The sequence below is a fragment of the Mustela putorius genome, unplaced genomic scaffold (assembly GCF_011764305.1).
Source record: "Mustela putorius furo isolate JIRA1106 unplaced genomic scaffold, ASM1176430v1.1 tig00001419_pilon_pilon_pilon, whole genome shotgun sequence".
NCBI lineage: Eukaryota > Metazoa > Chordata > Mammalia > Carnivora > Mustelidae > Mustela > Mustela putorius.
Genome location: NW_025421736.1, coordinates 72,385 through 84,667, shown reverse-complemented (window position 1 = coordinate 84,667; position 12,283 = coordinate 72,385). Strand labels below are relative to the sequence as shown.

General features: G+C 55.4%; 1 protein-coding gene across 2 annotated transcripts; it reads left to right on the top strand.

Annotated features, from left to right (window-relative positions):
* Positions 1–554: 554 nt before the first annotated feature.
* Positions 555–6,848, top strand: ACR (acrosin). 2 transcript variants are annotated; one of them, XM_004775340.3, is made up of 6 exons: positions 1,270–1,361; positions 1,672–1,715; positions 2,288–2,494; positions 2,712–2,995; positions 5,522–5,667; positions 6,191–6,848. In XM_004775340.3, the coding sequence occupies exons 3-6, from the start codon at positions 2,379–2,381 to the stop codon at positions 6,716–6,718; spliced, it is 1,074 nt and encodes a 357-aa protein (XP_004775397.1). In that variant the 5' UTR covers positions 1,270–1,361; positions 1,672–1,715; positions 2,288–2,378; the 3' UTR covers positions 6,719–6,848. The 2 variants fall into 2 exon arrangements, with proteins under 2 accessions (XP_004775396.1, XP_004775397.1); XM_004775339.3 differs by lacking the exon at positions 1,672–1,715 and having other exon boundaries at positions 555–1,361; positions 6,191–6,847.
* Positions 6,849–12,283: the final 5,435 nt, after the last annotated feature.

Below are 12,283 nucleotides of genomic sequence, written 5' to 3'. Positions count from 1 at the left end.
CAGGTGGGGGCATGAGAATTCCTGGCACGTCAGTGTGGCTGAGGAAGCCTCCGTGCCCTCCCACAGGAGAGATGCAGCTCCTGGCCTTCAGGTAGGGGACAGACAATCTCCGCGTTCTCTGGTAGAGAAGAGGCCACAGAGTGACACTGAGGTGGTAGAGATGAGGCCTTTGGCCTTGAGATGGGAGAAAAGAGACACCCTCAGATTCAGGAAAAGGAGGTGGTAGTTCCTGGTGCCCAGGTAAAGACACACAAGACCCCATGAATGTTCAGTTGAGGAGGACGTGACCTCCTGAATGCTATGGGAGATGAGGCGGTATGACATTTGGTGCGAGAAGGTAGCAGAGGAATGAAGGCATCTGACAACCGGAAAACTCTGAACACTCAGGAAGAAGCTGCGAGGTGTCCTGACACGCCGGTAGGCGAGGGACCACCTTTCACTGCTCAGATGGTCTAGTGGAGAACCTACACTCGGGTGGGGGAGGGGACTTCCTCCCAGTCTTGAAGGAGGGGGGATCCTCGTGAGCTGCGGGTGTGTGAGGCGAGCGTTTGTCTTCCCCCGTGGGGGAGATGCTGCCTCTGAGGATCAGAGGAAGTGAAACCTCAGGGTACTCATGTGACGGTGATGAGAATTCCTGACCCTGAAGTGTAGGGACGCAGCGTGCTGCATGGAGGTCCCGGAGAGGAGACTTGGAGACACTCAGGCAGGAAACACCAGATCCTGCGACACTCAGCCATGAAGAGAAGGGTGAGCTTTGTAGTCCTGAATGAGAGAAATTCAAAGTGGCTCCTGGAAAATTGTGCTGATACCACGTACTTGGAACGTAGGGAAAGACAACCTGCCCCACGCAGTGTGAAGGATCGATTAATCTGGTGAGCCTGACACCCGTGACCCCTGACAGGCTCTGCCATCTCGACACAGGGGAACAGAGCCGCCCCCCAGCCCACGATCTGGAACAGGAACTGTGGTCACAGCTTGCCCAAGCGGGGCAGACCTTGCACGAAATTGGAACCTCAGATCCTCGGGGACCTTCGAAGGGTGACTAGGAGTGACGACGGTCTTGGCCTTGGGACAGAGGGTGGGGCTGGAAGGAGCCCCATGCCCCTTGGGGTGGGAAGGGGTCTTTCCCGAAAGCTGGGATCTTGTTTCAGCCTGGACCAGTTAAGCTCAAGGGCTCCTGCCCGTCCTGACTCCTGGGGGGAGGGGAGCAGCCCGGCTGATTGGCCCGCAGGCCTCAGAGCTCTGTGAGGTCACTAGGCTTCCGGGCCAGGCTGGGGCAGGAGCGTGGTTAGGATGCTGCCAACTGCCGCTCTGCTGCTCTTGGCAGTGTCCGCGGTTGCCAAAGAGAACGCCACGTGTGAGTAAGTGCCAGCGACCCCTCGGGGGGCAGAGACAGTGTCTTCTGAAGAGCAGGCCCCACCTGGACTCCCTCTGTCCAGGGCCGGGGAGGAGGCCAAGCTTGGGCCTGGGTGGTGCCCTGGGTCTCACAGGTGTAACCCACATCCCCAACTCAGACCATCCCTGCTCCCAGCTGCTTCCGCCCGGAGGCCCCAGGGCTGACCCTGGGCTCCTCTGCCTCTCACAGCGCAGACGGGGGGCCCTGTCCTTACCCTGACCTCACTGCCTCAGACCATCAAGTCCTAATTTTTAGAAGCCCCTTTCTTCCCACAGATACTGCGGTGCCCCCACCTGTGGCTGACCCCAAAGACCCCAGGGTACTGTCGTGGCGTCTTCTAGGGCCCCCTCCCCCTTAGACTCCGACAGCCCCTGAGGTACCCTCCGAACTATTGTGGCCGCCCCCTGGCTCCCAGAACTCCCATCCCCGGACCCCTGCTGGTCGCCCCCAGGGCCGGCCTCCTCCCGCCACCCTCCGGCCCCACCCTGAGGCCCCAGGGTGCCTGCGGCCCTTCCCTGAGTCTCCCACCCACAACTGGCCCTAAAGGCCCCAAGCCAGTACCTCTCGCCTCCCCATCTGGCCTCCGCCCTGCCTGGGGATCTCGGGTGCTTCTAGGGCCCTGTCATCGGTTCTGCTTCCTCCGGCCCCTCTTGCCTCGCCTGTGGCTCCACCCACGAGACCCCAGAAATCACACTCCTCAGAGCCATTTCCTGGAGCCTGTAGCTTCCAGCCAGCCTGGCTGCCCCCAGCGTGTCCCCTCAGCAGCCCCTCCTGCCCTCCCCTCTCCGGGCTGCCCCACTTGGCCCAGCCGCTCCCCCCCCACCGTTGCGCAGGTGTGAGAACGGGCTGCGCCCCTCCCTGGTTTGAACTGTGCTCCCGGTCTCTCCTCAGTGGCCCCTGTGGGTTGCGCTTCAGGCAGAGCTCACAGGGGAGTGGCCGTGTCGTCGGAGGGCAGGATACGACCATCGGGGCCTGGCCCTGGATGGTCAGCCTGCAGGTCTTCACGTCCCACAACCACCGGAGGTACCACGCGTGCGGAGGCACCTTGCTGAACTCCCACTGGCTGCTTACTGCCGCCCACTGCTTTGTCTCCAAAAAGTAGGTGTGGGAGTGCCCGGAGGGAGGTCTTCAGAAAGGGACCTTCCCCAGGGCCCTCTGCACACTTTGTCCTGGGGCCCTGGGCCTTGGGGCGAGCGGACAATGTGTGGGTGGGCCCAGACACTTGCTGGGGGAGGGCTCTGAGGGTCACGGCCACAGGAGGGTTCCGTCGAGCCCGTCCTTTCGGAGGTGACCAGGCCTGCCTCTGTGCCCACAGGAAGGTGTATGACTGGAGGCTGATCTTTGGAGCGAGCGAAATTGTGTACGGGAACGACAAGCCGGCGAAGCCGCCTCAGCAGGAGAGATACGTTGAGAAAATCGTCATTCATGAGAAATACGTCCCCAGTTTGGAGCACAACGACATCGCCCTCATGAAGATCACCCCGCCGGTCCCCTGCGGGCAGTTCATCGGAACGGGCTGCCTGCCCCAGTTTAGGGCGGGCCCACCTAGAATTCCCCAGGTCTGCTGGGTGGCTGGCTGGGGGTTCTTGAAAGAGAAAGGTGAGTACCGGAGGGGCTCGCACAGGGGTGGGGGCAGGGCTAGTCCTTTCCTCAGTGGTCTCTGAGGTGCAGGGCCGAATATGGGCCCTGTGGGGATGGCCGCCAGAGTGCAGGGCACTGTCCCCTTTTATAGCCAGAGAAGCTGGCGGCCGGGTGCCCTATCCACTGCCTCACCACGGATGGCTCGTGCCGTCGCCGGAGGGAAGGGTGCACACAGGCACAGGGGACCCTGGGCACTTGTAGAATGGAGTCGGGCTGTGGCTGTATCTGGAGCTGGAGCCCCAGTTGTTACCTTCTGGAAATGGGGTACTGTCACCTGAAACAACAGTTGAAGAAGAGCTCTCCATGGGGTTTTGTGGCCGAGGGCCGTGCCCCTGCCAACATCCGTTTCTCTCTCTATGAGTGGAAGGGCCATGTCACATGGTCTCTGAGCTCTGAGACCCCAGAGCCCAGCTCTCCTGACCTCAGTGAACCTGGGGTCCCCACCCCTGGGGGGTTGCGATGTCAGAAACTGCCCTCCCCACCCGAGCGACCTCGTTTTCTCTGGAGAGAAGGGACAGGTTTTTTTGGAGGTCAGCTGTGGGCAGCAAGAGTTTGGCTAGGCCTTCCAGATGTCACCCAGTCACGCTGGGGATGAGGAGAGAGTCTGTAGGACCCTTTTGCCTGGGGTTGGCCACTTGATGAGGAGGGGACAGCTGCTCCTGCAGCCGGGTGCGAGGTTGGCTCTTCTGTCCCTTGATAGTGGAAAACCGAGCAGGGTTCCTTATTCAAGGCACTTTAGTCACTTGAGGTTCAAAACTCAGCCTTTTCGGCCATGAAACCCTGGTGGTTCAGGATGCTGCCGGTAGCTCTTCTTCCCTGCTCTCAAGGCTGACGGGGGTGCTTCTCCTCCCGGGCAACTCTGTTTTCACTGGGTTCTGTTGGCCCTTCCCTCCCCAGACTGGGCTGTCAGCCTCCTGGCCCTGCCACAGCCTCTAGAACATTCTTCTTGTCCCACCCCCAGCCTGCCCTGCTCTGCCCGCCCTTCCCAACATGTGCACAGTGTCCCGGGGTCTTGTAGTCCCCAGAGAGCTGGTCTCAGGGTTCCCGTCTACGGTCCCATTACTACCGCCACCTTGGCTGTCTTACTGCTCCAAAGGGTTCCAGGCTCTCACCTACGTCCTGGACATAGCACAAGGCCTCTTTTGCTCTAGAACCTCCTCAACTTAACAGATTTCTAGCATCTTCTGGTGAAGACATCCCCCACTGCAAAGGACACATCTTAAGGAAATCCCCAGCCTCCAAACTTCTGTGACATTCCTGCAGACCCTCCTTTTTCTGCTTTCTCCTCGAGCCCACATGCTTCTGGGCTAGTCCTCTTTTTCTACTGAAGTTCAAGTTCTTGTGGACTTCTTCGCGTTTGTCACCCAACACCTAAAGGGGCTGGGATTGAGAAAACCCTGTTCTCTTCCCCGCCGTCTGTCTCTTACATAGATCTAACAGGTCCACGGTAAACAACCAGGCTTGTTGTGGTGCTAATTTCCGTGTCACCCCTGTCTTGGGGGCCGTGCAAAGACAAAACTGGCCGCCTCTTGGGTGATGCGGACGGCTGAGCTCAGGGCACTGGAGGCAGTCGAAGCAGAGAAACACACAGTCAGCCGTTTACAGGGTGCCTGCGGGGGCCTAGCTCCATCCACGTTGGTCCTGCTTGGCTCCCACTGCCATGTTCCAAGCACAATCCGCCACCCCCTCCTGCCCCCCAGGCTGTGGTAGGACCCTTTTGCCTGGGGTTGGCCACTTGATGAGGAGGGGACAGCTGCCCCTGCAGCCGGGTGCGAGGTTGGCTGATGGAGGCAGAGCCTAGGCTGGGCTTTTCTTAACCGAAGGCAGTGACGGGCCTCTGGGGCTGTAAAGGAATGTTCGGATCTTCCGAAGCCCACGCCCCGACAGGTCCAGTGTGTGGAGGCAGTCCTGCCCCTCCTCCTCTTCTCTAATTTCAAAACGGATGGGAGGCACACGGGGAGGGACTCGTCTGCCCAGCTCCAGCGGATCCCCTCCAGAGCTGAGCAGAGGGGTCCTAACGGGGGATAGCAAGCAGGGTGGGTGACTCACAGCCGTGCTACGGGGGAACAAAACGTGAGTCCTGGATTTGTGTGGTCCAGATCCAAGCCACACCACAACCCTACCAGATGTTTGGGCGCGTGGTGCTCCAAGCTCCCGATTGGAGGACAGGCAAGTCACAGTGCTTAGCACAGGGGGTCACTGTGGGGCGTAAATGAGGCGACGCAGCATGCATTCCTTCAGCCAATCTGCTCAGCCTCCAGGCCCTGGCCACCCCCCAGCCCCCCACCTGCACATCCCTCCCCCTCCCCCCACACCCTTCAGACGCATCTGAGGGGAGGCGGGGTGGGGGGGAGGACACTGGCTTTCATGGACTTGAGGGTTCACAGAGCACGTCAGGATCATGGGGTTCCATGGGGAGAGGGGGCTGGGCTCTCCCAGAATGTGGTTTCTGTGATCGCTGACCACCGAGCTGCCCGGCTGTAGTCTACAGGGTCACCCCGACACTGCAGGAGGCCCGAGTGAACCTCATCGACCTCGACCTGTGTAACTCCACCCAGTGGTACAACGGGCGCATTCGTTCGACCAACGTGTGTGCGGGGTACCCCGAAGGCAAGATCGACACCTGCCAGGTAACTTTCCCTCGGGCGCCCTGTGCCCTGCCCACACCTCTTTGTGAATCCCGGAGCTCTCCGCCTCCAGGTCCCTGCTTCAGTGACCCTTTCCCCGGTCCCCTCTTGTCGCAGTGAGGATGGGAGGGGCCGCCTGCTGTCCCTACCCAGAGCCGGTCACACCCCGAGAGCTGTACCCCGTCATAACACAGAGCTCATGCCGCCCGAATAGCACCCCCGAGAAAAGGCTAATCTCCCCTCTCCAGAACACGAACCCTGCAAGTCCGCTCGCCCACACACGCCTGCGGGTGCACAGCCTCATGCGTGGACACGCGGGTCGCCTTTCTCGTCTCCTCTCTGCAAGGAGACCCTTCTTGCATCCACCCGGAGCTGTTGGTACTAACCCCAGGGTTACCACTGCCACTTGGGGTCAGGGCAGCCAGAAGCCATGTGACTGCAGACACTGTCCTTCCAGGGCCTATGGCCCTCCTGGGCAGGAGAGAGTGGCTCAGACAGAGAGTGACTTCTGTGTCCTTCCGGGCAGGGGGACAGCGGCGGGCCTCTCATGTGCAGAGACAACGTGGCAAACACCTATGTGGTCGTGGGAATCACAAGCTGGGGGGTAGGCTGTGCCCGAGCTAAGCGCCCCGGAGTCTACACAGCCACCTGGCCCTATCTGAGCTGGATCGCTTCCAAGATCGGCTCTAATGCCTTGCACATGGCCCAGCTGCCCACCCCTTTCCATTCGACTTCTCAGGCACCCCCGGCTAAACTCCCCTCTGCCCACCCCTCTGCTCGCCCCCCTTGGTACTTCCAGCGCCCTCCTCGGCCACCTCCCCCCAGCCCCCCTGCATCTCAACCTCGACCTGGACCTCGACCCAAACTCCCGGCCCCACCCCCACCCCCACCGCCCCCTGCACCGCCCCCTGTCACTAGACCTCCCCAAGTACTTTCTTTCGCCAAGCGACTACAGCAACTCATAGAGATCTTGAAGGGGAAGACCTTTTCTAGCGCGAAGGGGTATTACGAAATGGAGACCACAGATCTCCCCGAACTGACGGCCACCTCCTGACCTGACCCCACTCCCAACAGATCCAGTGAGCCCTTAACTCTCAAGAAAACAAAGATGAAATAAATAAATCTAAATCTAAATATAAAGATAGAAAAAATATATATCCACAAAGACATGCTTTCTGGACTTCTTCCTCCCTGCCCTCCCCGACGCAACCGAACCCTCCCCCAGCAAGTCCGTCCACCCTCTGTCAGCCTCCAACGAGGGGGAACGGCTTAGATGTCCTTGGCATTTGTGGTTTCCTAAGCCTTGGGTTTTGAAGTTGGAACAAGGTGATCTCGGGCGGCAGGCCAGGTCAGTCTCTGCAGATTAAATCAGGGCGGGTGAGCCTGCGAGGTCTCCCGGGAGGTGAGCAGACTCCGAAGGTGGGGTGTGGGTCTGCGTCCGCTGGAAGAGTGACCCCAGTGGGGTGTAACGTGGCCATCTGACGCTCATTCCGTGTGGCTGACCCCAGGCCCAAGTCAGCCCTCAACCAGAGCTGCCCATGCCCGTTTGTGAGTTCCTGAGAAAGTGGTCTCTATGGGCTCAGGCCAGCTGCCCACTCTGCTCAGGGCCTAGATCAAGCCTGCACCCTGGATTAGCTGTCAGATGATGAAGGACGGCAGGCCCGGGAAAGGAATCCCCGGGCTCCCGGCAGCTGCTGCAGGATCAACCAGTCATGCCTGCCCACCAGCCCACCCTGCGTGGGCTTCAGCTGCACGACGGGCCTGGGCTCCGTTGGCAAAGATGGACGGCAGAGGGTGCAGGGGCAGGAGGGAGGGTCTCCGGGCGAGGAGGAACAAGGGCTCCGTCCTTTTCCTGCTGGGGCTGCAACAGCGGCTGCTGAAGCGGCCAGGAATCTCGTTTCGGGATTCATCAGTCTGCCCGAGTTCGAACAAACCCTTGCTTGGCCCTCCATCAGCCGTGTGGCCTTGGGAATATGGCCAGAGGGTTGTGTGACAATGAAATAGGACAGATGAGAAGGTGTCAGAGTGGGACACACTATAAATGCTCACAGATGTGGGCTCTAACTTAGAGCCAATGGGTGACGAGACGCTGGGTGACCTTATACTTCAACAGGGGAGCTCGGGGGCACACCGTCTGTGTACTTACAACCCCTGGGATGCTTAGGCTACCTAGGAGGGCTTGCACATTGATCTGGGTGGCCCAGAGCTCTGTAGGGTCGCAACATTTGATTATATTAAAAAACAGATTCTCTCTGCCTTGGCTAAGAGCCAACATTGCTAAGATTAGAGTTGGCATGTCTGTGCTTCCTTTTGCTGGCTTTGGTCTTTCTCTTCTGAAGTCCATTTCTTAATCTCCCTGCTGGGTATATAAGCTTTGTACCCCGGTGTCGGACACCAGTTACCATCGAAACACTGAACAACACTCCGTGGCAGTCCCAGAGTGACACAGAAACCACACTCTCGGCCATATGGTCCACGGAGCAGAAGCAGGGCAGCAGCCCAGGGCCGCCTCTCACCCTTCATGTGCCCAAGGCTTGCTTGGCAATGGCGGGACCAGGTGTGCTCAGGCTGGGGAGGAGGGGTGGCTGGGGAGGACTGGGACACATCTGGGGGAGCTGCAGTACCAGGGGCTTCTTTAGCTCATCCCTGCTCTTCAGAGCCTCCCAGGATCCAGAACCAGTTCCCCTGGCACTGTTCCAGCTAACTTAGCTGTTCCAGGCTAAGTCCCCCTTAGCTTTCCCTCAGCACACCCATTTCGCTACATACGAGCCAGTACTGGTTTGTATCAAATTCACCGGCTTTTGCAACACTAATTGATGTTCTAATTTTCATTTTAAAATTATGAGTGAAGTTGACAAGTAAAGTGAGACTCTGCTCTGCCTTCATATCCCTGTGCATAGTCTAACCGTGAAGACGGCTTCCAGGTCCTGGGGCAGACACTGCTACACATGGAGACAGGAGGAGCGGGGCAAAACTGGACAGGCTGTGCAATGAGCCGGCACCCAGGGGCACTGGGCAACTGAGGGATATGCTCCCTGTTCCCTTGTGGGACGGCTTAGGCAATATTAAGTATTCTTTTTAAAGATCAGAATTCACAATTTACTGCTAAGAACAGTAACAAAATGATTTGACAGTGGCTAAACTTGTGCACGTGATAACACCCTGATTCCTGAGCATTTGGGAATAACAGACCTAGGATGTGTGTAGGCACAAGCTCTAATTGTGAATTTGATCAACATAAGAAATCTTTTTTTTTTAACGATTTATTTACATATTAGAGAGAGAGAGAGAGAGAGAGAGCGAGCACATGAGCAGAGAGAAGACATAGAGGGAGGGGAGAAGCAGCCTCTCCACCCAGCAGGGAGACTGATGAGGGACTTGATCCCTGGACGCTCGGATCATGTCCTGAGCTAAAGGTAGACGTTTAATGGACCAAGCTCCCAATATGAGAAATCTTATATGTGCATGGAAAAAACTGGTCCCAATGAATATAATTTTAGTATGTTGTAAATGCAAGTGGAAAAAAATGGAGGTAGCTCATCTTTGATGTGTAGAAAACTGATCAAGAAACAGAACTTGACCTAATGGAGCTTTCTGCAGAAACTATATTCTTGGTGAAGAGTCATCAGTGACCTGCTTCTGGTCTCTACAGTTGGGCAAGTTCTCAGTGGAATGGTGGGTCACACGGCAGCTGGAAGTTTTGACATGTGAACGCACCGCAGGCTCCCTTGTGTCTCTGTTGTCCCTCCGGCCCCGGCCCTCCCTGGCCCAGCAACTTCTGCGCTGCTGCTCTCACTGTGTATCCGTTTGCACTTACGATTTCTTTTTTAATAAGCAAAATCATACAGCAAGTGCTCTTTTTATCTGGCTTCTTTCACTCGCTGCGGTCAGCACATCCATGTGGCAATGTGTCCCGGTCCTCGCTGCCACCGAGTGCTCCCCAGTGTGCCGGCCCCATAGTGTGTGTTTCTGCCCCCCGGCCGAGGGACTTCAGACTGTTCCCAGTTTTAGGCCACTAGAAATAAAGCAACGATGAATATTTGGACACAAGTCTCTGTGTGGGCACAGGCTTTCACATTTCCTGGCTAAGGGTGCCTACCTGCAGGGTTAGGGTGGGTGTGTGGTGAGCACTTTTAAAAGCTGCCGGAATGTGTTCTCAAGGTGGTTCCAACACTCCTGAACCCGTCAGCAGTATCTGAGAGTTCCAGCTCCTTCAGCCCCTTGCTGACACTTGGTGTGCCCTGTCTTTTTGCCTTAATTTAACTTAAAAACATTTAAAAATTTTGAGAGTAAGAGAGCACAAGCAAGCATGAGCAGGGGGAGCAGGAGGGGTAGAGGGAGAAGCAGGTTTCCCGCCAAACAGGGACCCCAGGACCCTGAGAGCATGACCTGAGCTGAAGGCAGAAGCTCAACCCACTGAGCCATCCAGGCGCCCCTGTGTGTGGGATTTTTATCCACAAGTGTAGTTCATAAACATTTAAAGGATTCTAAATGAGTATAGTTAAAACTTATCATGGGGTAGTAGGGAGCTACCCTAACCTTTCGACAGTACAAAATGTGGAAGGACACCTAGGGAAAGGAGGAGGCAGAAAAAGCATAAAATTAAGTTCATCCAAATGGATTTTTTGGATTTTTCAAGCATGAGAAACATCTGAAAGACATACCGATAGCAAGAGTCATAGACCAAATTCTCCACTAAGCTAGGTCTATCCTCTCCGAAGATACTTCAGAGTCTCCAAACTCCCAGAGCTTTTCTGTCTGCTGAAGTCACTGCACCCAAACAGCAAACTTAATATTCAAAACAAAATTCTCAGGATGCGTGGCTGGCTCAGTTGAGTGTGTGACTTGATCTTGGGGTCCTGAGTTTGAGCCCCACGTTGCATTGTAGAGATTACTTTTTAAAAAGATACTAAAATCCCCAAATTAACACAAATCAACACCTTGCCCACAGTCAGTCATTAGGGTGACTGATAGTTCTGCCTGTCACAAGAAGCGCCCTGGGCCGCCACCTTGACCTTTATGATTCATTTACTTCCAACATATGCTTTGATCTTGCTCCACGAATTCTTTCCTTTTCCCCAAAGCTCTAGAAAATTCCAGTTTTGATCTGCACACTCAGTGAGAATTCATTCACATCCATGATATTTTCAGAAAGATGTGGAGTGACACTGCAGAACCCAGGGGCGGGACCAGCCGGCCAGCACATGTCTCTCCTGGCTGGCTGAGCTATATCGCTGACCTGACCTTGCTGGGCAGATGTGTGCCACTGTGCCCAAATCATGCCAAATACATGCCCGGACAGACTCAGGAGTGTGACTAGGCTTACATGATTCTTTAGACTATAATGCGTCGGGAATATAAGATTTGTTAATTTGGATTTTTAAAAAAGATTTTGTTTATTTGAGAGAGAGAATGGTGGGGGGTAGAGAGAGCATGAGCAGGGGGAAGGGCAGAGGGAGAAGCAGACCCCCAGCTGAGCAGGGGGCCCGATGCGGGGCTCGATCCTGGAACTCCAGGATCATGACCTGAGCTGAAGGCAGTCACTCAACCCACTGAGCTGGTGCCCCTTAGTTTTGGATTTTTAAATTTCTGAGATAAGAATCCAAACTTCAGTAACGTTTCCTTGATGAAGACGATGTGAGTGTTGCATTAGATGAAGGCAGTCGAACTGTTCTGCGCAGAGAGTGGCATTGTGAAGTCAGTGTGGTCACGGTGACGTGGCTTTAGCGATGAGGAATGGGCTGTCCGAGCACCTCCGCTCCACTCCATTCTCCAGCCACGGAAGCTCCAGGTACTCACACCCAATGTACATATTTTCCATATCCATGGCATTGTTCAGACCGCTTTGTAGAATATAGGGGGTTTCCAAAATTACAATCAACATTCCTAAAATAGAATAAAACAAAAAATTCTACACATTTCTTCAGTGCAAAGCCTTTGAAAAGAGATGTGTGCAGAGAAGTGGCCCTCTGCATACAGTTAGCTATTCCCCAACGAGGCGAGATTGTCTATAAGAAAGTAAGGAACAGGGGCGCCTGGGGGGCTCAGTGGGTTAGAGCCGCTGCCTTCAGCTCGGGTCATGATCCCAGGGTTCTGGGATCAAGCCCCGCATCGGGCTCTCTGCTCAGCGGGGAGTCTGCTTCCTCCTCTTTCTCTGTCTGCCTCTCTGCCTGCTTGTGATCTCTCTCTCTGTGTTAAATAAATAAATAAATAAAATCTTAAAAAAAAAGAAAGTAAGGAACAAATTAATAATAATGAGGGGCGCCTGGGTGGCTCAGTGGGTTAAAGCCTCTGCCTTCAGCTCGGGTCAAGATCTCAGGCTCCTGGGATCAAGCCCCGAGTCGGGCTCTGGGCTCAGTGGGGAGCCTGCTGCCTCCTCTCTCTCTGCCTCTCTACTTGTGATTTCTCTCTGTTGAATAAATAAATAAATTCTTAAAACAAATTAATAATAATGGAAATACAATAATTTGAGGATTATGTTTGGATCCTTTGAGTTCAAATATTAGCCAACAGCTGCAACACACTGAGGTTTAAAGAGCATTCCAGTCATTTCAAACCTTACATTGTTCTTTTTAAAGGAAACAAGTTCTCTAAAACCACTGCTATCCCCTCTAGGTAA